The sequence below is a fragment of the Ochotona curzoniae genome, unplaced genomic scaffold (assembly GCF_017591425.1).
Source record: "Ochotona curzoniae isolate NIBS_2020 unplaced genomic scaffold, NIBS_Ocur_1.0 contig_64, whole genome shotgun sequence".
NCBI lineage: Eukaryota > Metazoa > Chordata > Mammalia > Lagomorpha > Ochotonidae > Ochotona > Ochotona curzoniae.
In genome coordinates, this window is record NW_024466502.1 from 39,480,665 (window position 1) to 39,505,490 (window position 24,826).

The 24,826-nt window shown below is 41.8% G+C and overlaps 1 protein-coding gene across 1 annotated transcript in view; it reads right to left on the reverse strand.

The window, feature by feature from the left end:
• Window positions 1-24,826, reverse strand: part of VWA8 (von Willebrand factor A domain containing 8) — a 333,428-nt gene that overhangs the window by 23,801 nt on the left and 284,801 nt on the right. Inside the window, exons 38-40 of the mRNA XM_040991347.1 lie at window positions 21,950-22,058; window positions 18,655-18,811; window positions 13,044-13,152 (exon numbers count right to left, since the gene is read on the reverse strand). Coding sequence (XP_040847281.1) covers window positions 13,044-13,152; window positions 18,655-18,811; window positions 21,950-22,058 — 375 coding nt within the window. The remainder of the gene's footprint in view (window positions 1-13,043; window positions 13,153-18,654; window positions 18,812-21,949; window positions 22,059-24,826) is intronic.

Sequence of the window (24,826 nt, forward strand, 5' to 3'; positions counted from 1 at the left end):
TTTATGTCTATCCAAAAACCCTCACAAGCTCAAACCTGCAAGCAACCAAGATGTCCTTAAAGTGGAAGGACAAACAAGCTGTGCTGTGCTACCCTAGATGAAGGACTATGATCTAACGCTAAAAGAAATGAGCTACCAAATATATTTATAGAGATTTCACAGTAAGAAAATGACCTGGAATAATTATGGTTTGCTGTTTTAGATATCCCTTTTTGGATAAATCATAGTAGGATATTTATCATTTATCAGGGCAATTAAATTTTCCAGTTCTCTTTACTGGGTTTCTTGGAGAGAGATTTCATTGGCCATCTCTAATTTTGGGGGGGTCTATCCCTAACTGATATCTAGTGCTGAGCAGCATCAGAGTCTCATAGCTTCTGGAGACTAAAGGATGAAGGAGGGAACTGGACCTGGTACAGACATGAGGATGTTGAGTTAGCAGGCACCCATGATAACAGTACTCCAGTTATGACCCAGAGAAGCCTGCAATTCCAAGGATGGGGGCATTCTGTTGGTGGTACACATGGTAACAATAAGTCATGCTTTGTAGAAACTGGCAAAAGGGGTTCCTGTGTAAGGCATATGTTCCTATTATTATCTTTGGTAAGGAAGCTACAGAGTTATAAAATACTTACTTTTCCCTTAGGATATTATGTTTGCTGTCTCTGGATCAGCCATCAATAATAATCTAGGGATTCTATGGCTAAATTTTCTCATGCTGGTGCTGCTTCCTTTTCTAAAAGGCTTACTCCCCTCCTTAAGGGAGGAATTCCCCAGCTTAAACACTCTTTTCATTTTTATGATAAAATAATTTAGGAAAACTTGTAGTGAGAGTGAGGGAGCAGAGTAAGTGTTTCTTTTCTCTGCTTTAAATCTGCTACACTCTTCATTTTGGGGGTCAATTTTTCCAATGTAATTGTAGTATGTATATATTAAAATATGTAAGTCTTAAATGTGCAGCTCAGTAAGTGGTTACAAAATGATCATGCCATTTTAACTAATCATACCTGAAATTTCTCAGTGTCTTTCCTACTCTGGATTTTACCCCCACCCCACCAGATTTAGCCCCTATTCTGACCCCTCTTAGCCTTGGATTAGGTCTGCCTGTTTTTGAACTTAATGAAAATGGATAATTTCAACATATATTCTGGCTTCAACTATCTCTTCTCAACAGTATCTCTGTGGGAGTCACCCATGTTGATGTGTGGTGGCCTAGACGGTCCCTGACTGACAGCAGAGGGAAAATGTCACGTGTTCAGTAGAAACCATGCTGGATTTTGAGCTCTTGAGACGGTGGGCGGTAAGAGCAGCCTCAGCTTGCAGCCAATTTCACCATCATGGAAGGAAACAGTTAAAGATTCTACAGTGTTCTGTGCAGCTCAGTGAGGATGTTTGCCAGGTTAGACACACTGCAAGCACTTTCCTTGTTGGGCTTATCAGCATGTAGCCTCATCATTAGTCATGGAGCATCTATACTGTATTTTCCTTCATGACTTTAACAGTGTTCCATTGTATGGCTTTGCCCAATTCATCCATTTTACAACCATTGTTCCCACTTTGGGGCTATAATGAATAGTGTCATCATTGGGATTCCTGAACATGTCTTCCAGAGCAGATGTATGCCTGTTTCTGTTGGGTGGAAACTTTGGGCCACAGAACATGGATATCTGAGCTTTAGCAGACATTGCAAAAGTTTCCTAGCATGGTTTTTCCATTTTTATTCCCATGGACTGTGCAAGAGGAACTTTTGCTTATATCCTTCCCAACATCAGACAGTGACAGCCCAAGAAAATTCTTTTAGCCACTGTTGTGACGTCTTTTTTTTTTTATTGGCAAATAAATGAATTATTTTTGGTACTACTATCACTGATTTTTTGGGGACTACAAACAAGTAGTTTTAGAGAAGTGAAAGCATGTTTCAACCATCTGATCCAGAATCATTGGGCATACACACATTTATGATGGTGGTTCAGTTCGTTAGTTTTCAAGTACATAACTCCCAGATAAATAGGGGCAGGCATTATTTTCCACCTCCCTATCAGGCCACCAATGCTTGGTGACTCAAAACAAGAAGATACCTATCTAGATGGATGCTCTAGGGGCAATGGGCTTTGGGGGAAACTTTTTAGAAAGTCACTGAAGGATGAAGAGAAACGGCTATATACAGGCGTCTGTGTTTTATGGGACTAATTGAAACTCTTCTTAAAATGGTAAGTTCCTACTGTACTTACATACATGCTTTTATTTATAACAAATGGCCAAATTTGTTCTTTATTACATATTCCTCTTGCATTCAGTATAGTTATATGTCCAGCTGTTTTCTATTAAGACAATAAATCCATGCAAATGAGAGCTCATACAAAGCTAGGTAGCTCTAGCAAGAAGTCTTACATTACAGACTTTCTACAAAAGAAGTAAAAGTTTATTACTTCCACTCAAAGAACAATTAGACTAACAGAAATGCCCAGGGAATGATGTATTCTGGTTCACTCGTTTTCTGGGAAATACTTGCAGTTGGTTAACCAGAAAGTACACACACACATACACACATATCCACAGACACATTGTGCTGAGAGCATCAGAATGAGTAAACTTGACAAAAACCACTCATTGTGTGGTTTGTGACATTATCCTGTGATTTTAGTGCTGAAAGCATTGTGATTAATCCTAAGTCTTCACTTAATCAAGATTCCCTTTTCCTACAAATCCTATAGTCAAGTCAATTTTTATTCCTCTAGAATTTGTTTAATGAAGATATTGGCAATAAGAATTTTTGCAGTGAGTGTGTATTCCACAGAATAAGACATATTGATGTTAGCAAGTACCTGCTTGGGTGGATGCATAATTATGAATGGATGTTTGAGGATACCTGGGGAATAGCGGTTTCCTTAATAAACATTAGTTTCCATTATTATTACTATTACTATTCAACCAACACAAAAATTTTGTGCTACTTATCCGTACCATTTGAACAAAAAAGATTTGGTGATTAAGGGAAATTTCTTTTTTTTTAAAGATTTGTTTCATTTTTATTGGAAAACCAGATATACAGAGAGGAGGAGAGACAGAGAGGAAGATCTGTCCATTGATTCACTCCCTAAGTGGCTACATTGGCTGGAGCTGAGCCAATCCAAAGCCAGGAGCCAGGAGCCTCTTTCAGGTGTTCCACATGAGTACAGGGTCTCAAGGCTTTGGGACATCTGGAACTGCTTTCCCAGGCCACAAGCGGGGAGTTGGATGGGAATCAGGGCTGCTGGAATTAGAACTGGTGCCCATACAGAATACCAATTCGTGCAAGGCAAGGACTTTAGCTGCTAGCCTACCATATCAGGCCCAAGAATTTCTTTTTATCCTTAATAAAATAACAAATAATAAGTGGAAATCGTGATTTTTTTTTTAAACAATGAAAGTTTTTACTCTGCAGCTCATACTTAAAATACTTTACAATAGGCAGATTAGCACAATCCTCCACCTTCAAGTGCTGGGATCTGATATGGTGCACGTCCCAGCTGCTTCACTTCTCAACCAGCTTCCTGATTGGCCTGCGAAAGCAGTGGAGGTTGGCCCAAAGCCTGGGACCTGCACCCACGTGGGAGGCTTAGGGGAAGCTCTTGGCTCCTGGTTTCTGATCAGCCGTTGTGGCCATTTGATGAGTGAACCAGTGGATGGAAGATCTTTCTCTTGCTCTTCTCCATAAATCTACCTTTCCAATAAAAAAAAAAACTTGAAAGAAAATATAATATAAATGTTGGGTTCTTAGGAGTTTTAAATAGTGAAAAACTGTCAGAGAAAAGAGAAAGCAAGCATTTTTTTCTTCCAAGGAATTCCCTGCTTACTGAAGTAACATCCCTTTGGAAGGTGCTTACACGTACTCAGCAAAGATGATTTTTCTCAGAATTTATACTCTTAGATCCTATATTATTACTTTGTGTGACTATATATAATCATTTTTTTCAGCCAGTAAATCAATAATTTCAGGTCTTTAAACTAAAAATGTTGTGGGGCAGGCACTGGGAGCAGTGGTGGGGTGCTGCCTGGGATGCTCCTATCCTGCATGGGAGGCAGTATTTGGGTTAGAGTCCTGCTATTGTGCATCCCGAGAAAAGCAGGTGATGACTCAACCACATGGATGCCTCCTACCATGAGGAAGGCCCAGTTCTTGACGCAGGGCTTCAGGCTGGCCCAGTCTTGGCTGCTGTAGGCATCTGGCGAGTGAGCCAACAGACTGGAGATCCTGCTTTCCATCTGTAGTGTCTCTGATTCTCTTTCAAATAAATGAAACATTTGAAAATTAAAAACAAACAATTAAGAATGTTATGCCTTAGGGAAGTTGGGGAGCACACATGTTGGTGGGCATATGTAATAGTCATCTTACTCTCAACAAGTTGAGACCCTGAGGCCTGAAAAGCTGCTTCTGGGTACCACCCCCCGCCCCCATCCCAGCAAAGGGCAATGGACCATCCCAGCCTTCCCATTGTTCGGGCTGCAGCCCTAGGAGCTCTTTGACTCCTTCTCTCACACCTAATCCACTGGCACTTCCTTTCATTGCCTAGTGATCTCTGGCGCTGCCTTGTCTTCATGCCGTTTACTGAAGCCAGCACTTCTTGTCACCAGAGCCACTGCTCTCCTGACTTTCATTTTATTCATGGCACTCCCCCTTGCATCTAGTGAGTGCTAGAAAAAAAATGCTGTAATAGATAAGAAATATGTGTAAAAATACCAGCCTAACATTGAGTTTAAAATAAAATCTGCTAGACTGATTTTTCTAATGATTTCAGGAATGAGAACATTTGCGTCTTCCACATGAAACATGGATGATTGTGTTTTGACTGCTTGCTATTCCTCTTCCATACCAATTTAATTCACCCAACGCACAAAAGATATAGGTAACTTACCATAATGCTTGGACTTTAGCATTCAAAAAATAAAGGAAATATACTGAAGTCATATAAGGACACCAAAAAATGAGCTATTATCAAAAATCAAAAGTGAAACATGCGTTGTCCCTGAAAGACAAATTGCTGCACAAAACTAATGCAAATTCTTGATTTTTGCTTTTTAAAATTCTGTGATCAATTTGGCTCTGTTTATTACTATTAAATTATTAACTTTTGGTGCAGTGGTTTAGCCAGGATCCCATATGGGTGCCAGGATCCCATATGGGTGCCAGTTCAAGTCCTGGCTGCTCTACTTCCAATTCAGCTCCCTATTTAGGGCCTGGGCAAGCATCAGAAGATGGCTCAAATCCCCAGACTCTGGCACCTACATGGGAGACAGATCCTCGTTCCCAGCCTAGGACCAGATCAGCTCTGGCCATAGTGCCCATTTGGGGAGTGAACCAATGATGGAAGACCTCTGTCTGTCTTTCCCTCCCAACCCCCGCCACCTCTCTGCAATTCTTTCAACTAAACAATAAATACTAAATTAATCATTTAAATGATATTTTAAAGTGAGTTATTATTGATATTAAAATAGTCGTTCAATTTTGCCACAATGATTTAGGTATGATACTGTGTTTAGTGCTTCCAGGGTACACTGAAGATCAGCAAATATCATTCTGCCACCTCTGTACTTTCACCACACACAATACGTGGGCCTCAAGCTTTTCCCCAAAGCCAGGCAGACATTCTTCTGTCCGTGGCATTTGGTCTTTCCAGGACAGCTCATGTGTCACTTTTGATTTTCTGATAATCGCTCATTTTTTGTCTCCTTGCATGTCTTCAGGATATTTTTTATTTTTCAAATGTTAACGTCCAAGCATTGTGGCAAGGTGCATGTATGTCTGCTTTCACTCGGCCTGGTGCTTGGATTGTTCTCTGGCTGCACCCTGGGGCTCCTCCTGGGCTCAGTGCAGTTCTACCACTCAGGTGATTATTCTTGTACCTTCTTTGGTGGTGTCTACTATGGGACTCTCCTTTGTTTACTCAGTACCTGTTAAGTGAGCACTTGCCTTCCTGGGACAGCCGTGGCTCTGTGTGCAAGCTCCCCACTCTGTTTTAGTTGATCAGCTTTCTTATCTCTTCATTTATTCTGTTAGTCTGAAAAAATCTTTGAAATGTTTTCACTCACAGGAGTGTACAGACTTAAAGCTGAGTTGAGACTATTTCTTCTTTTAATATAGCTTCAAATTTTGAACTTGAACTTTTACTTTTCTTATCATCTTTCCTTCCTGCATTTGATGCCCTTATTACTGCTGCTTGCTTCTTAGCCACATCCTTTTGAATCCATTCCTTCTTTCGCATACCTTATGTTTCTCTGAATCTCAAGACACAAAGCAGATGTTTCCTAAACATCTTGTATTTCTTGAAGAACATTTTTTTGGACAACTACACAGCCTTTTTTCACATCTTGCATGCTTGGTACTTTGCCTCAGCATACAACCTTTCTTGCAGGTCCCCAGCTATTGCCTTTCTGATGTCCTTTTTTCCCCACAAAGTTTTTAAAAAGATTTATTTGTTTTTATTTGAAAGGCAGATTTACAAAGAACAGGAGAAACAGAGAGAAAGATCTTCCATTGAGGGTTTGCTCCTCCAGTGGCCATAATGGCCGGAGCTGAGCTAATCCAAAGTTAGGAGCCAGGAGCTTCTTCCAGGTCTCCCACATGGGTGCAGAGTGCCAAGGGTTTGGGCCGTCCTCTACTGCCTTCCCAAGCTGCAAGCAGGGAGCTGGATGTGAAGTGCAGCAGCTGGGATTAAAACTGGTGCTCATATGGTATCCCGGTGCATGCAAGGCCAGGACTTTAGCCACTAGGCTACTGCACTGGAACCTATAGTTTTTTTTTTTTTAAAGATTTAGTTATTTTTATTGAAAGGTCAGATACACAGAGAGGAGGAAAGACAGAGACAAAGAACTTTCATTTGTTTTTTCACTCTCCAAGTGGCCACATGGCTGGAGTTAAGCTGGTCTGAAGCCAGGAGCTTCTTCTGGGTCTCCCACTTGAGTGTGGTGTCCCAGGGCTTTGGGCCATCCTCTACTGCTTTCCCAGGCCATAATCAGGGAGCTGGATGGGAAGGGAGCAGCCAGGACATGAACTGGAGCCCATATGTGATCTCAGTGCATGCAAAGTGTGGATTTAGCCCAGTAGGCAATTGTGCTGGGCCCTGATGTCCTTACTTTCAATGATGAGATGGTTATAGCCCTTCAGGGACAGATGGGTGGCTTCTCCCCAGTTTCATTTATGAACCACTTAGTTACTATATAAAGCTTTCCTTGAGGACTACAACCTGGTGGCAGGATGTTGAATTAAATCTCTATGACCAGCTCAAGAACTCTGTAGGGACGGAATTGGAACTGCGGAAGGACCCAGCATGAGGACTTTGTCTCCAGAACGTTTTTTATTTGGTTTGGAAAAATCACTGCCATAGGGACAACTTGTCAGCATTTGTCTCTTTGATCTAGGAGCCACGTTTAAGTTGGGGCTGGGCTGGCCCCTTCCCCAGTATTACTTCCCTTCCAGCTTACTGCTTGTTGTAGCCATTGCTTGAAACCTAGATCTCTGCACCTGGATCCCTCGCCAGCACTGCTCCCAGTAGCAACAGTATGGAAGCCATGTGATCTGCACCTCACAATCTCTAAGACTCTCCTTTCCCCCCTCTCACCTGCTGAGCCACATTTGTGAGATTTTACCGTGTCTTATTCACCTGCTGGTAATGCTACCTGTCTTGGTAAGCTTTTTGAGTTTTCTTTGGTGGGGATGTTGTGACACCTTATTTAGCAAAACTCAAACTTTCTTGGATGTCACTAGCATCCCATCCTAAATTCTACTATCACATAGGTTTCTTGCTGTTTATAGCTTTCTATGATTTTGCTGGTCTTCTGGCGAAGACCAAGCAAGATGCCCCTGCTTGTACAGCTTGAAAGTCAGGACTATTTTCCTAGGCTGCCCTGGGTTGAAGCTGTCCTCTCACAGTGGCCTGGAACAGAGGTGATCCTATCAGAGCACTTTGCTGCTCTTTCTGCAATGCAGAAGTTCTACGACGTGGTTCTTTACTCTTCCCTTCCCTTCATTCTAGACTCTTGCTTTAGGTAACACGTCTCTCTTGGCTTGGGATGCCTCCCATACAGACTACCATACACTTATAGAGACACATAGCTATAGATTTGTAATCTTCTCTGGTCCTAGCTTTGCCTCTGTAGTTCAGATTGACATGGTAAAAAAATTTCAAATATCACACTTGCTATTTATACCAAGGTGTTCCAGTAGTGAGAGAACATGCTAATATTCAAAACAAGCAAGTGCTTTGTTGGCAAGTTTCGCATTTCACTGCATCCCATATTTCTGTCCTCTGAGGCTTGAACCCTCACCATCTCCCTGACCCCACATTCAGTCAGTCGCTGTCTCCTGGTCCTTCTGTTTTTGTTTTCATCTTAAAACACCCTGGTTTCTACCACATCTCACCCAAATAAATGTAAGAGCTTTATGATTTGCTTTCTGGCTTCCACCTCTCTCTGCTGTGAAACTTCCTACCTCCATGGCTTCAAAACTTTCTGATAAAGATACAACATCACTTTATTTTTCAAACAGCTTTATGTTTTCTTCCCTAATTACAGTACATAAAAATACTTCCTGGGGCCCATGCCATGGTAGAGCGGGCTAAGCCTCTACCCACATTGCCAGCTCCCTGTATAGCACTGGTTTGAGTTCTGGCTACTTCAGTTCTGAGCCAGTTCCCTGTTCATATGATGCATGAGAAAGCAGCAGAGGATGTGCCAAGTCCTTGGATCCCTGCACCACATGGGAGATCTGGAAGAAGCTCCAGGATTCTGTTTTTGGACTGGCCCTGCTCCAGCCATAGTGGCCATTTGGAGAATAAGTCAGCAGATGGGAGATCTCTGTCTGTCTCTTCTTCTCTTTCTGCAAATCTTTCAAATAATATTTTTTTAAAAAGTACTTCAAAATACACATAGAAAAAACAAACTTAAAATATGTGTATTTTCATGCAAAAAATAAAATTAATGCATAATTTCTCTATTGGAAACATTCCCATTTTTCCCCATGGGTCAATGCATTTCCACAAACGTTTTGAAAACCTCTTTGTAATGTTTTCTCTTTCCTGTATCTTCTCTAGAAGGTTAATCACTGAAGGCAAGTATATATTCAGTAAATGTCCAATGAAGGAAACCATTATCACAGACTTAAGAAAGGGAATGGGGAAATGTTTTCTGTTCTCTAAGACCAAAGGAGGCACTCAGAATGGAGTGTAAGTTCATAACTGATCACCCCTCTTTCTGCCCTCATGCCCCTGGTACATCTCACACTGGCTGTCACCTGACAGCTTCTGCCCTGGGCTCAAGCCTCAGATAGCTTGTGATGTTTCTCTGCTTCTCTGTCTGGGTCTGGGTCACGGCCCTGCATCCTCCAAGAATTAGCTTAGGCATCCTGTCCTTCAGAACATAACCTGGGGTTTCTTTCCCCTGGGATTCTGTCCCACTCAGGGCAACCCTCTCTCCAGGCATTTAGCATATTAAACTGAAAGGATCCATCCAGATGCTCATCTCCTCTCTTCCTTCAGCCTAGGATTTTCTTAGTATAGGGAAGGAATCTTACCAACCTTTATGCCCTCAGTGCCAAGCACAAGTTAGTGATCAACACCACTATTCACATGAACAGTGTTCATTCTGAAACACCAGACAAGAAGAAAGGAAGATACTTACTGGGTCATGAAGATACCATGCTAGCCAAGGCAATCAGAGAAAAGTTAATTGAGTTTAGGCTGCAAATGAAATTACTAATTATAGATTAGAAAAACACAGGCGAGAAGACATGATTAAGTCAGGACCTTTTTTTTTTGTGGAAATGGCTCCTTTGTTTTGTTAGGGAAGCCTGCAGCCAGAGATTGAGATTGAGCCCCAAGCATAGCTGAATGTATTTATCCATCCTACTATTCTGATGAGAAAGTTGTTTGCTACCTATTCAGGAGAGGAAAAAAGGTCCAATCACCAAAACTCAGGGATATCACATACAGAATCAGGCCGCATCCAGGGAAGGTTTCTGACAAAAGCCATCTTACCAGAGAAGACTGACACGTGTTGTAGTACAGACACATACTAGAAGCACCTGTTCACATGGGTGTTAGCTACAGCCCTTCATGTTCCTCAGACCTCCACCCAGCTGCACGAGTTGGCATGTGCCATGAGGCATGTTTTGAAAAGTTACCTTCAATGATGATCTGCTACTGCCTGGGCAGACTTTGGGCTGGTCACCCAGAAAACATCCATGGTTACTGGGATTACACATAGCAACCTCGAAAGAGCTAGGGGATGAAATCACAGTTTGCTTTAATTATCAACTGCAGTTTCATGTTCTCCACATGGCCTTGTCCACTCTTGGTCCTGGTATCTTTTTATCTACCCCCATCTCTATAAACTGACAACCAGAAAGTCTACCTGACGATAATTGGCCTAAGGATTAAAAATAAAAATGTAGTAATGGAAACACCTGGAAATGCTGAGTTGGCACTTTTAGCACACGTGAGACTTATACCTCTTATGGAACTGTGTAGTTGGAGGAGTAACAGGTAATAAGAACCTGATTTTTGGCCTCAGACATATGCTTATCTGGCCACATAACCCATGAAAAGTTATAACATCTTTCTAATTTTCAATTCCCTCATTTATAAGATGGTAGAAAATACCTGTATTTCATGAAAGTCTTAGAATTGAAAATACTTGTATGTTCATTCCCTATCAAAGATAGACAATAATAGAGAATAAACAGCACAATGAAGATAAGGTACTCGATTAGGGACCTGGCCTGGTTTCCAGGTTGGGGAAGATAGTGCTGATGAAGTCAGCCCCTCAGGGACACGTGCTGCGTACTATGTGCTGTTCCACACGGCATACACTTGTTGCCTGAGTTGATCTTCAATCTGCCGCACTGCTGCCTGTCATTCCCATTTTACCAAAGGCTGTCTGGTGTTAGAGCTGGAACTTCCATCAGGACGATGATTATGATGACAATCTTGTTAATGATGTTGACAATGTAAGGCACTGAAGAGAGAGCTCAACACATGGTAAATGCTCAATCAATGCCCACTATATGCTACAATGTTGGTGATATTAACAACGATTTCCAGAGATGAAAGTTCTACAGCTGTTTTCCATACTCATTCAAAAATTAAATTGTTTTAACCTCCTGCATATCCAAAAACTATTTTCTAACTTCTCTGATTTTAAAAAATATTCCAGGGGTGAAGAGAATAAAAACTTCCCTGATGCAATGTTACTCTGAACATATTTAATACTCACCTGATCCATTTAAGAATATTAAAAAATAGATTTTTTTTTAATTAGAGAGGAGTTGTCTTCTTTGAGTTCCTTCTTTGAAGGTAGGGGCTGTATTTTATTTTCTGACACTAATTCCTGGTGTACAAGAAGAACTTAAGAATTGAGTGAAGGACTGAATTATACTCATCCTTTTAGTCTTAGTATAAGCCTCATTTCCACAACCTTCTCATCCTGTGAGCCAGTCATATTAGCCCTTACACAACCAGCACTTTGTCCTGAAGCTCAGAGCTCACCACGCAGTTGATCATGCCTTCAATACTCAGGACAAGGAATACAAGTGAGGGACTACGGCAGAAAATTAAATCATTCACTGCCAGGTTATTCAGTTTAGATAAAACCCTACAGTGTTTTTCCTATATTGTTGCATACAGATTTTTTAAAAAATGTTTTTTTCATTTACATTTATATCTCTTTATTCATTTCTTTGAAAGGCAGAACAATAAAAGATAGAATAGGAGAGAGAAGAGAATCTCCCATCCGCTGGTTTACTTCCCAAACTGCCACAATAGGCATGGTTGGACCAGGCTAAAGCCAAGAGCCAGCTGCTCCATCCTGGTGTGTAACATGGCAGGGGCCCAGGCACTTGGGTCCCAATCACTGCTTTCCAAGGTACATCAGCAGGAAGCTGGATTGAAACCAGGATAAGAACCAGTGTTCAGATATGACATGTTGTTGGCATAGTAAGCTGTGGTTTACTCCACTCTACCACAATGCCAGTCCTCATTTGACATTTTCAAAGCAAATGACTTATTTTCTACATTCTTCAAGCTTCAAAACTAGCCACCTAATTAATCATTTTCCTAATCTTTTGACACAGATTAAATATTCTTAAAAGTGACGATTTCCCAGAATTTGGGGTGAAGGTAGTGGATTAAAACAGTGTCACAGAACTCCTACCTGCTAGTGTCTGTCAATAAAACAATAAAACTTCCTTCAAAAGAACAGCTCCAAGTAGGAACCAAAGAGGGCAAGGGCATAACTGGAGGAAACCAATTAAAAACACTTCAGAATTGCACAGTGGAGAGGAGATGGCGTCCTGACTCAGTTCCCAGCCCTGGGCTCTGCCCCCAAAAGAGCCGTTGCCTTCTCTGCAGACAAGATCATCTGACTTTTCTTTGTGATTTTAGGGGAGAATTGTGCAAATTGACATGGTATACTTTCAAATGTAAAATCTTTAAATAATAGCATGGCTTAGGAAGTTCTACCACATCTTAGCATTTTCAGGAAGTAATGACACTATCAAGTGGTTCATAAACAGAAATGGTTTTGTGAAATTGAAAAAGGTGGACAACATGGCCAGGAAAAGGGCAGGAGGCGGCGATGCTGGGAAGCACAGAGAATGGACAAGCTGGGTGATCCCAGACACTCCTGATTCTTTGGTGATGGCAAGCTCACTTGTAGAAGAGATTTCCATTTATAAATTCCCAGTAGAGATGAGATGCTCACAGATCTTATGTTGGTGTCTGGGCAGGCTGGGATGGTGGTTAGGAGGTAGATCAGGAAGTTGGGTGTCTGCTAGAGTGACTGGTAAAATGACAGCTTCCTGGACAGGCAGGAAGGTGAGGTCAGCCACTTTTCCTTTCAGGAATTCAATCACAGAGCTACGGGAGAGCGTCCAGCTTTATGTGGGCAGTTTGGTGTTGAAGAACTGTTTCTCTGACTGGCTGACTGGGGTCTGGATATCTTCTCTAAAAGTTCTGGAATGGGTTAAGTTCTGGACTCAAAATCTCTGCTTGGTCTGTACATGGAAGACTTACCTGCAAATTATCCAGGATAATTCGGAGGGAGTGCACTTGCCGACGAACAGCACCTGAAAACCTTTCATAGGTCGCAGCATCGTATTCACTCATTTGGATCTCCTTTAGCCTAGAACCGGAGGGGGAAAAAGCAGCTTAAATCATGCAGGAGAGTACTTTGAAAGGCTTGTGTGAAAAATAAAATTAAATGATAAGTTCATTTTTGGTGCAAGTTCAAAGAATACGCACTAATGTGTTACTATGTATTCTAATATGAGAGTTTTCTAAAATTGCTGACAGCGTAAATAGGACATCGCGTTTTCCTTTTATTGTGGTTTTTAAACTTTATAACCTCCCTTCTCTCAGTTCACTGCCCCTTTTCATCACCTGTTACCACTTGTTTCTGCTGCAGTCCCTGGGCCTACAGACAGCTGTCTGCACACAGTGGGGCCACACCTTGGTACTTCTGGAAGTGTCTCTTCCACCTCTTCGGCTGTTCACTCCAACATACCTTGTAGGACTCAAGTCAATGATGGCTTTCTCTGAGTCTGTGCCCTATTTTCATTCCATTCCTCCCTCAGGGCATTTACTAGCTGTGCACTGGTTATCTGCTTCTGTCTTTCCAGTAGACCTGTGCTTCTAGTAAGGGCTGAATCTACCTCCTCTTTATATCTACAGGGTCTACCATGGCACTTGAGTCACAATAAGCCAAAAAAAAAAAAAAAAGAATGCCCTCAATCAAAATAAGGCTCAGGATTACTTGAAATTCATCATCTTAGGGGTGTTTGGGTTTAGATGCCAATGGAGATGCTGCATCCTGTGTCAGAGTGCTCATGTTTGAGACTTGGATCCTTTCCCAATTCCAGCTCCCTGCTAACGCACATCCTGGCAGACTGCAGGAGATGGTTCAGGTAGTGGGAGACCCTGCTGGAATTGCCAGCACAAAGTGAGTAGGCAGGTGGGAGATCTCTCTGCCTCTACTTCTCTGCTGAAGTAGAGGGGCGATCATTGAGACCTCTTTTGGGTTTTGCAGTGCTGTGTCCACAATGCACCTGGGAAAGCAGTAGAAAATGGCCCCAGTCTTCGGACCCCTATACCCATGTGGGAGATCTGCAAGAAGCTTTTGGCTTCGGGATTTGATCTGGCCATGGCCATGTGGCTATTGAGTGTAAGCCAGTAGGTAAAAGAGCTCTCTTTTCGTCTCTCCCTTCCTCTCTATAACTCTTCATTTCAAATAAATAAAACATATCTTAAAACAAATAACCACTCAGTGCTAGGATCAGGTGACCATAGAACTGATACCTCTTGCTGTTACCACGTGAGTTAGCTATCGGAAGTTTAGGTTTCAAGACTCAGATTAACAGTCACATCCTATTAAGTTTAGCTTGTTCTTATGGGAAAAACAGACCATTTTGTATGAACATTTGTATGGACATTTACTATGGAACATGTATAGCCTATTGCCTTAATAAAAGTTCTATTTTCTTCTGTCATATTCAAATTTGAAATGTCAGCATTTTCAAATTTTTCTCTCCCACTGTAGGAAATACATTTTCTATTGAGAACCAGTAAATACAACTGTGTATAACAAACCAAAAATTCAGTGAAAATAGTATTTGTTACATGAGGTTTACTCTGATGCTTTCAGATTTATTCTTCTTGGAAAAGAATTACATCTTATTTATTTCTTTGAATCTCTAGTACCTGGCACAGTGCCTGGCACACAGTGGCATTCAGTAAATGCTGTTGGACAGCACTTTGAAAACACTACCAAAAGGGAAATGCAGACAAGGCCACTATGACAGCTGGATAGTTGTCTATCAGGGTGCTATTGCAAGGTGCACATCTAACTCTAGTAACTGCTTTAAAAACAAAAAGTAATTTATATGTTTATATGTAAAAACAAACATATATACACATATATGTGCATATATATGTATATTCCTTTTATCAAGAAGAAATACACATACTCACATACAATTGACTGTCTCAAGGCTTATCAACATTTTGTTTGGACAATCTCTGAGCTCTCTATACATTTCTGTTAAGTTATGTGTCAAGTATGAAGGCTGACAGAACACCACAAGGTATGCTGCCTACCCACTTCATACTTAAGAAGCCAATGCATCTTTCTTAAATAAAGCGGGTTGTTACCAGTCAGGAATAATGTAGACATAGCTTGCCTTTGGGGTATGTTTATGGTGGTGGGAGGGGAAGGAGAAGAAAACATAACCTATGCTTGCAAACACACAACATACCCTTTTACATATCAGTGCACACATTAGTAAGTCACCTGAAGCCAGAATGGCTTTTGCAGAGAATTTATAAGTAGCTCCAGTTATAGGGGTTACCTCTGGAGCCATCATATTGCCTCTGAAACCACTCCACATGCTCTCTTAACTGTGAAGAAATGTGGAAATCATATTCCAGATTTTATCATATTTCAGAAGATTGGCTAAATGGTGTTCAAACCTGCCAAACATTTCTGAAAGATGAAGACCAAAGCAGATCATGGAGAAAGAAAACAGGTAATTTTCGCCTCTGGATCAGACTACCTCCCCATTTCTCAAACCTTCAAGCCCATAAAACGAGTGGAACATATTTCTTTCTCCTTCTGCTAACTGATCAAAGCTGCAGGGCCCAGATGCTTCATATCCTAGCACTCTGCATGCAAACTTCACCTCTTTGGCACAGTGTATTTATAAAGGGTATATTTATTGTTACGTAAGAGTCTGGGAATCTTAGTTCTCATTTTACTTCTTATAGTTCAGATTTAAGCACTATAATTTAAAATCAATTTTGAGGGAAGACAAACATAAGCTGAGACCCCTGTGTGAGGCTGATTAGTTTTGCAAATGGTAGCGGAGACAATTTCCCCCAGCTGGTGCTCACTCTAAATGCTTTTTAAAGTGTGCACGAGTACTTCATTGTCTAGCTCATTCACTTTTTCTTGGTGTAATATTTCTGTTCCATTTTATGCATGTCTGATGCTTGTCTCCCTCTGTTAGTTGGCTTGAGTTAAGCAATTTGTGATCTGTATGGACAGGCATCTGGGTTAAAACCAGATAGAAATGAACACTAACTAAATGCTAGGTTGATGATGATGTCAAGAACCTGTCAGTAGGACTACATTCTTCGAGGCAACAGAATGGACCTTCTGGTTAAGGGCTGGGCCTGCCTCATTCCAGCCAGTCTCCGTGGCTGGTTCTAAAAGATGACACCATTATCTGCATGCATGAGTGTATTACTGATTCCACAAATGTACAGGATTATTTGCCATATGTCTGGTCCTGGGTGTAGGCTCTAAGGTTGCACTAGAGTACAAAGCATAAATTCTTGCCCTGGAGAAATACAGTCCCTGCAGAGACAATCAACTAATTACACAAATAATAAAACCAGGAGCCAGTGGTAAGCCTTTTGGAGCAAAGGTGCAGGGTGCTGTAAAAGCATAAATCACAGGGTGCGATGTCATTCGGCATGTGCCTGGAAGGGCAGCACAGCTTTAAAGCGGATTATTTGATGACTAAAGAATTACTGCTTTTTAAGACATAATAATGGTATTGTGTGCCTGAATTTTGCTGAGTTTCCACATTACAGAGACACACTGGAATATTTACAATGAGATAATAGAACATTCGGGTAAGTTTCATGTTAATCTAGGAGTGGACACTGGGTTTCCAGATTTTTCTTCTCAAAGTTGGGGGGGTTGGGTCCATAGAGATTGTTACAAGTTTTCCTTTCCTTTTATGTTTGAAAAGTTCCTTACCAAAAAGTGAAAGAAGCATCTTGAGCAATACTATATGGAATACTCATCAAACGGGATCAAAGTCTCACTTCTGCCTGAAAAGAGCAACATCTTTCTCTTAGCACTCGGCTATGCTCCTGGCTGAAGCTCTCCATGTGTTTTCATTTGTTCCCTTCCCCACTTTCTGGATTTCTCACACCCTGGTCCACCTCCTTTCTCTTAGCCTTCTAGTAGTCTCTCTTACTCAGGATGAGATTTCTCTACGGATGCCTCTTGGCCTCTTCTCACTGTGAGCCAATGGTCCTTAACAGAACCAGGCTCCCTTGGGTATCTGGCAAGCAGACAAGGACTGGGTGCTTGAGCCCCAGCTCTGCTGCACGGTCTCCTGCCTTCCTGTGAACTACCGGTGTGCTAGGTACTCTCTCCACTTGGGCAGAGACTCAGACTGGACAATTTCTTGTGGAGTTTTGAACCTGGAAACAATTGGAGCTTTCTGAGGGGACAGGAAATTACTATATATATCTAATCGTATCTTTTACTAGATGGGAATATTATTAATAGGAAATGTAGAATGATTTTTAACAAAGTACTTTTTTTTCCCCTGGAGCAGCTTCCAAAGCTTTTATTTTCTGATGGTAAACTATCCGCATAACCCTCTCTGGGAGAAAGAGTCGAGACCCCTACTTTTGGAGGAGCAGCTTCAAGTGTGGTCTGCCAGTGGAATGGCAGAGACTTACTTGCTGAGCCCACCAGTGCCCCAGAGCTTGCAGGCTTTCCTGCGGGTGCGGCAGGCAGGCAGGGCTTGCATTCTCCTCTCTATTGTTCTCTACTGTTTACTTGCAGGATGTGGAAGCGTGGCAGGCAAGTGATGAAGCACCAGATGTTCTCCGTGGGAGGAATTTCATAATTCACAGACACCAGAGATTGCTTTTTTTTTTTTTTAAATTAACCCACCCTTCACAGAACACAGGCATGTAAATCTGCTTCCCGAACCACAGCTTCAAGCCCTCAATCTGAAAGAGGACAATGGCATTTTTGAGGTTGGTATTTTCCACTTTTAGGAGAACACACAAGGGTATCTAGTGAAAGCAGCATGTGGATTCTTAGCTTTCTGCATAGGTGCAAAGCGGTCCAGAATAGCTGTGCAATGCCTGGAGCACACAAGCTCATCTGCCTAGGTGTCAATGTCTTTGCCACCTGACAAGGTTGTCCATCCAACCCCACCACCTCCTCTTCCAAGCTGATCCCCTCCTTAACTTGGGCAGGAAAGCCGATTCTTCCTAACAATGACAATATGCTCATGTAGGTTCTTTTTTCTTCCAGAACTTTCTAAATCTTTTCTAAACCTTCTCTTCCCAGGACCTATCCATTGACCTTTTCCTTTTCTAAGAGGTTTACTTATTTATTTGAAAAGCAGAATTATAAAGAGAGAGAGAAAGAGCGAGCAAGAGAGAAATTAATTAGAGAGGGAGAGAGAATCCTTCATTTGTTAGTTCACTCCACAAATAACCACAATGGCCAGAGGTGGGCCAGGCCAAAGCCAGGAGCCTTGAACCCAACTAAAGTAGGGTGGTGGGGACACAAGCACTCAGTCAACTTCCACTGCTCTCCCAAGCACATTAGTAGGCAGCTGGATCAGAAGTGTGGTAGCTGAAGACAACTGGTGCCCATTTGGGATGCTGCTTACTGGTGATGGTGTAACTTGCTGAACCACCACGCTGACCTAGGCCACTGACCCTGGCCTTCACACTGCCAAGAGTGGAAAGCCTCTGCATCAGGAGGTCTTAGCATATATCAGGCAGTAGGTGTGTGTGTGTGTATGCAAGTCTGTGCATATGTATACATGGTTGACAGCACAATTGCAGAGGTGGCAGGACCATCACCAACCTCTGCTGAAATGCTCTCTGGCCCATCTCTCGCGCGGCTCTTTTGACCTCTTCGGGCACTGCATCTTTTTCAGCATCAGAGATCTGGTACACTGAGTGGCCTGCATCCAGCCGGTAGGGACCTCCTTTGCCCCCCAGCCCTGCTGTGTCTCTTCCCCCTGGAAGGAAAACATGAGAATCGAGAAGGTAAGTCTCAATCTGAGCACAAATCCAGTGTCAAGTCAGGGCTCTCAGGTGGTTCTGTAAGATACAGTCACTTTACTTGGTCATTAGATAAATAAGTACATCACCTGCTTGTGAAAACAAAGCTGTCCCCCGGTGAGCCTGCTTTACCTTTTCTCTACCCATTTCAGTCTATCCCTACTGCAAGTCCAAATTGGAAGACACTTGATTTGGTGCCTCTACCCCATAGGAGTCCTTACTCTCACATCCTGGTTTTTGTTCTTCAAGGGGTATTTCTCTTTTCCCACTAACCATAAGGTGAATGGAATAATTTTATGGGTATCTCTCTGAACTTTCTTGATGGGTTTGAATATCACAGACAAAATAAATTCCATGGTAAAATGGTGCTTTTTGTTGTTGTTAAATTACTGCGACACAGCCTCAGACATAAATATTGTTTTGTGTTTTGAAAATTGTTGAAAAAAAGTTAAGTGACCTCATCTCTCTGATTTAGTCTAGATTAAAAGACAACTATTATAAATTTTGAAGTTTACCTTTAAGCAACACAACAGATAAATGTCAGCTTTGGAACAGTGTTTTCCACTGTAACTCGGGCTTATGTGCTTACAAGTATACATTATACAGTAGTATAGGAACTATCTTTGATAAAATATGAATTACATGCCTAAAAGGCTAGCCAGAAAAATCATAAGAAACAGTAGTGATATTTGGTAACTAGATAGAACTTAATTTTTGTCCAAATATACTCTAGTCCAAATTATTTTAAAATGCTCAGTTACCAAAGAAAATATCTACATATATTTGTTATATTTGATTTTGGAGCTACCTGTTCATTATTCCTATGACTGGAACACTAGTAATAAGTTCCTTTTGTTCATTTACACAACTTGGGAGATTAGAAGAGAATCCAACATGGGCAGTATAGTACAGTGTGGTAAGGCATAGTGATACAGCATAGAATAGTAGTGTTACATAATAAAGAATAATGATACTGCATAGTTTTGTATGTAAGTCAGACTGCCTGAGTTTGAATCCTGGCTCCAATTTTGCTGTCTGTCTTTACTTCCCCAAAGACACTTAACTTCTTTGTGTCTCAATCTCATTTATCAATGGGGAGATGAGTATTTTTAGTTAATGTGGAGAAAAACATGTAGCACATATGAGCCTGTACTTCCTAATTTCACTTAAGTAATTCTCTGAGTAGCACAGAATGAGGTCATTTCTACTTTCACAAAGTGGAAAATTTGAAAGCTTTTAGACTTTGGCTAAATTATGCTGCATTTTTCTTTTCTGCCTTGGAGATTTAATTGGGTTAATAAACTGAAAACGAGAACTCAGCATGAACTGCATCTTTGATGAAAGTTGAGGCAGTTCATTTCCTATTGAGGAACACCGTGCCAACAGTCCATTAATTATAGTGTTTTTATTCTGTGATTGGAGCACACCTGATTTCATCTTTACTCAGGAATGGGTAGTGGAAAATTCCTCCTTGGCTGTATGTGATCACTGGCTCCCACTCCCAGTCATCCTACTGGCAGAGGGAGTAGCAAGTAGACAGTAGAAGCACTGTGTTGGGGACGTGCCCTACCCTTGCTTGCCCAGGTTATGCTTAGGTGTGGATGGGTCATGAATTAGAGCTTAAGGCTTCCTAGGTACTGAGATGTCTCATATTTTGGTGAAAGGAGGAAAGGACCCCGAATCATGCAAAGCTGGCATGAATGATGGCCAGCATGAGTCACACAACCCGCAGTGGGTAGGCTGGGAATCACGCTGAGGTGGTGAGGCCACAAGAAGAGAGTTCTTCATGATCACTTGCTTCCTAGAATTTTTAATCTGTACTATTTACATGCAAATATTTGCTGGAAGTTTGAAGTCTATAAGGCATAGTCTTAAAGTCTGGACATCTTGAGTTAGTTCATAAAATCAGGGATTGGTCTTGATGATGAAAAGAGAGTCAAATGACTGAGCCAAGTTCAAGGTAGAGAACTCTTCAGGAGAACAATACAAAAGAGAAAACACACACATACATTGAAGCCAAAAGCTTTGGTCAATTGAAAAATAAAAGGTATGGGGAAACAAATGTAGGGCTTCAATCTTGACAAATACCTGAGCTATAAGACTCAAGTTGAGCAAGCAAGCAGCAACTTCCACTCCAGGGAAAGAAGTCTACTGTTGGGAAACCTGCATCTGGCCAGCTTGTCCCACAGTGCATTCCATATGGATTAAATCTTGTTGGGTTGATACTGACTTCCAGATCAAAGGACACTTCTAAAAATAGCCTCTCTTTAAAGCCCATGTTTGATGAATAAACAGAGTGGACAAGCAGTCCACAGGCCTTTTTGACAGCACATTGTCTCAGCACAGAAGCCCATTTCCTGCCGAGGGCGTCAAGGCCAAGAGACATGAAGCCTCCTCAGGGAAGGTGCACAGTTGAGCTTGTGCCAGCACTCCTCAGGGCTGAGATAAGCTCAGACAGAGCACACAGTCTGGCCCTATTCCTGTGGCTCAGCTGATGTGTCTGCTCCAGCTGCCATGGAGGAAAAGGAAGACGGCAGTCATGGGAACAATGCACTGGTCAGGCAGCCAAGAGGAAGGAATGGACCACTGCAAAAGGCACCAACCCTCTTATCTCAAAATCTCGCATCCTCAACGCACTTGCTGCTGAGATGTGGAAGGCAAGGACCATTTTTGTGCCAAGTCAGTTACTCAAGAAAGAATTGATGGGAGAGCCTTGGCCTGATCCCAAGGGCACAGAATTTAAATGACAGGACTAGCACTTTTCAGGAATGCTGTTTTATGCCAGGCATTGTGTTCGGAGCTTTACATATATAATGTCACTGAATCCTCATCACTACCTTGAGAGGTAGTCAATGTTGAGGCCTTTCACAAATGAGGCAACTATAAGGGGCTGAGAATGATCTCAGATTGTAGAGTGACAGAGTCTACAGGCTTTCAAACACCAGGCTCCTTGCACATCTTGATGTCATACAGAGGCCAAGGGCAAGAACACAATTCCGGCACATAGCAGAGGCTGCTGAGAAGAAAAACCAGCCCTGATGTCTGGGGGTGGTGTGCCAGCCTGATGCCCAGGCCAGAACGCTCGTGCTACCAACCTGTTCCTCCAGCCCAAGTATTGCCGCCCACGTGGGGCATGTTGTCTGGGTCTTCCTTCCCGTGTTTGGGGGAGCTCACGTCTTCACCGCTGTCTCTGTTGATTGTTATCTAAAACATAAAGAATGGAGACTTTATCAGTGTCCTGTGACCAATACCGGGAACTACATGACAGAGAAAAGAATTCTTTTCCCATAATCCTGAAGGTATCTAATGACGTCAGGCCACGGGACATGATAGATGCTGTTTGTGTCCAGCTTAAAAAAAGAAAGAAAATTATCAGATTTAACATCCATTTACTTAAGACAGAAATGAATTAAAATTTTCAGACATTCTTTTAAAAGAAGAAAACGAGTGGGCTGGGTTTCAGCTTCACAACTGTCCTGGTATAGAACATCTGAGTGTTTACACAAGGCAGGAGACCTGCCAACGCAGGGAAAATGGATCCCACCAGAGGCAGGCATGACAAGGATCACAGTTTTGCCAATCCAGCTGAGTCAGTATATACACATTCATCTGTTTCACTATCAACAAAATCCCATTACTTTGAGAGCTGTTATTTTATGTAAAATATATGGAGGGAAGGAAATCTAGAAAATGAACCTATGTGTGCCTTAGTGATAGATTTATGTTCCATAGATCTGCAAACACTGAAAACTGCTGAGTTATTTTTTGGAGCCACTCCAGTTTTATTGTGGCATGTTGTAGCTTTCCTAATTCCTCTTTATGGTAAACCTGGATTTATGGTCCCCGAAATTCAAACACAGTAAGCGGTACTTTGGCCTTCTTCAAGGAGAGCATGGAGCCCACAGGTCACTGTTCCCTCAGCACAGACTGGTAGCCACACAGGAAATCCAATCCCAGTGGTCAGCTGAGTGGATATGAGTCTGCAATAGAGGGAACCTAAAGCATCCACATTTCATATACACTGAGGGCCTGTTCTCCACCACAATGCTTTTCAGGGACGCTATGATAAAGTAGTCATTTACAGAGAATATACTGATGGATATTGAGAGAAGTAGCAAGTGGCAAACAAAGCCATGTAGCATTGGTCTTGACCTCAAACTCCATACAGAGGAAACAGGGGAGCTTCCAAATGGACCCGTCATGGTGCCAGGGCAACCCTTACAGTGGACCCTTTATGGTCATATGTTCAGATGAGTTCATTTCAACTGTTGGAACATCATGAAGAGGTCTTAATTCTCTAGACTACTTTTTTTCTTTTTCAAAAAAGATTTACTTTATTAACTTAGAAGACAAAGAGGGAGAAACAGAGAGAAAGAGATCCACTCTCTTGTGAAATCCACTGGTTCATTTCCCAAATGGCTGTCATGATTGGGAAAGGATCAGACTTTAGTCAGGATCCAGGAATTCCATCTGAATTTTCCACATGGGTGGCAGGACCCATACAGTGGACCATCTTCCACTGCCTTCCCAAAAAATGTTAGCAGGGAGCTAAATTGGAAATCCAGCAGCTCAGACTTGAACTGGCACTTTGATAGGGGACACTGGTGTTCACACACTATGGCTTAACCCACTGCAAAACAACACTGCCCCCTCACAAGGCCGTACCCATCGGTGTATATACTATTTTTTATACTATATAAAAATGTCTTTATTCTAATGTTGTTGCCACTGGGGCTTCTGAACTGACTCTGGAAGGATCTCCATAATCCAGGGAATGTTCTTTTTCAATATCTCTGATGGCAGCAATTATGTGCTCTTTCAAAAATATATTTGATTTTTAATAAACAACCAGAGGATACTTAGATTCGGTTTCTGGTACAATATATTTGCTGGCTATTTGTATATGTAGCTTTTTAAGTCAATCAGTGAACCTTTCTCGACCTCAACTTTTCCACCAGGCGCTAGGGGAGGTGAACTAAATGATTTCCACCATTCCCCTAAAGATGTATGCTGCAATTGACTGAATGACTCCACCTGTGGTAGAAATATGGCGCTTATGTTGATGCTTAGGGTAAAAATGAGGTACAATTATTCAGGGGAAAGCCTAGTTTCCTTGCAAGAGTTGTGACTCTTCCATAAGCTAATTCTCAAACAGAAGTTCCCAAAACGTTTTATTGGACAAATTTTTGCAAATATCATTCCCCAGTTTGGGGTGTGTGGGCCTTCTGGTATGTTGTTTATTTAAAAGGGGCATAAAAAACACCAAATTCTGTGTCTGCTATAAAAAGCAAAATTCTGTAACATTTTTATAAAGTATCTTTCATAAAAATGTCTTAGATGTTTTCTACCATTCAGTTATTGTGCTGAAGAAAAACACCTTCTAAAAACCAAATGCTAAAAATGATGGCCCATGACAAAAGAAAACCCCTCCAATGACCTCACTCAGGTAGCTCCCAGGCCAAGCTTTCTAAGTTGTAGACACCCAGGATGGCCTGCTGGGGGTAGGAAGTAGGCTACCAGATGTCTTGGCAGAAAAGTACTGGTGACTCTTCGCTACCTGAGTGATCTGCACCACAAGATGACTCTTCTGATACTGCTAGCAATAAGGCAGCCCCACACTCACCCTAAACAGGAGCTGGGAGACTGAAAATGGACTAATTTTTTGGCAAAAAAATAATCATCATGTAAACCTTGATTTATTTGAAAGATTACCATAAAATCCCAGGGATATAGAATGGAGAGCACAGCATGTGGAAAGTTATATTGTTCTGGGAATGCTGTCATACTTTCTCACAAGAATATATTTCTCAGGAGTGGGGAGTTTGTTGTTCTGCCAAGAGCCATTCGGGTATTTATAACATCATTCATGGGCCATATAAAACTAACAGCTTAAAAATTAGCCAGCTACAAACATATTGGTCTTCCGGTCCCACCTGTGTTCGCCTGTGCAGGGACAGAGCACATAATTTCGT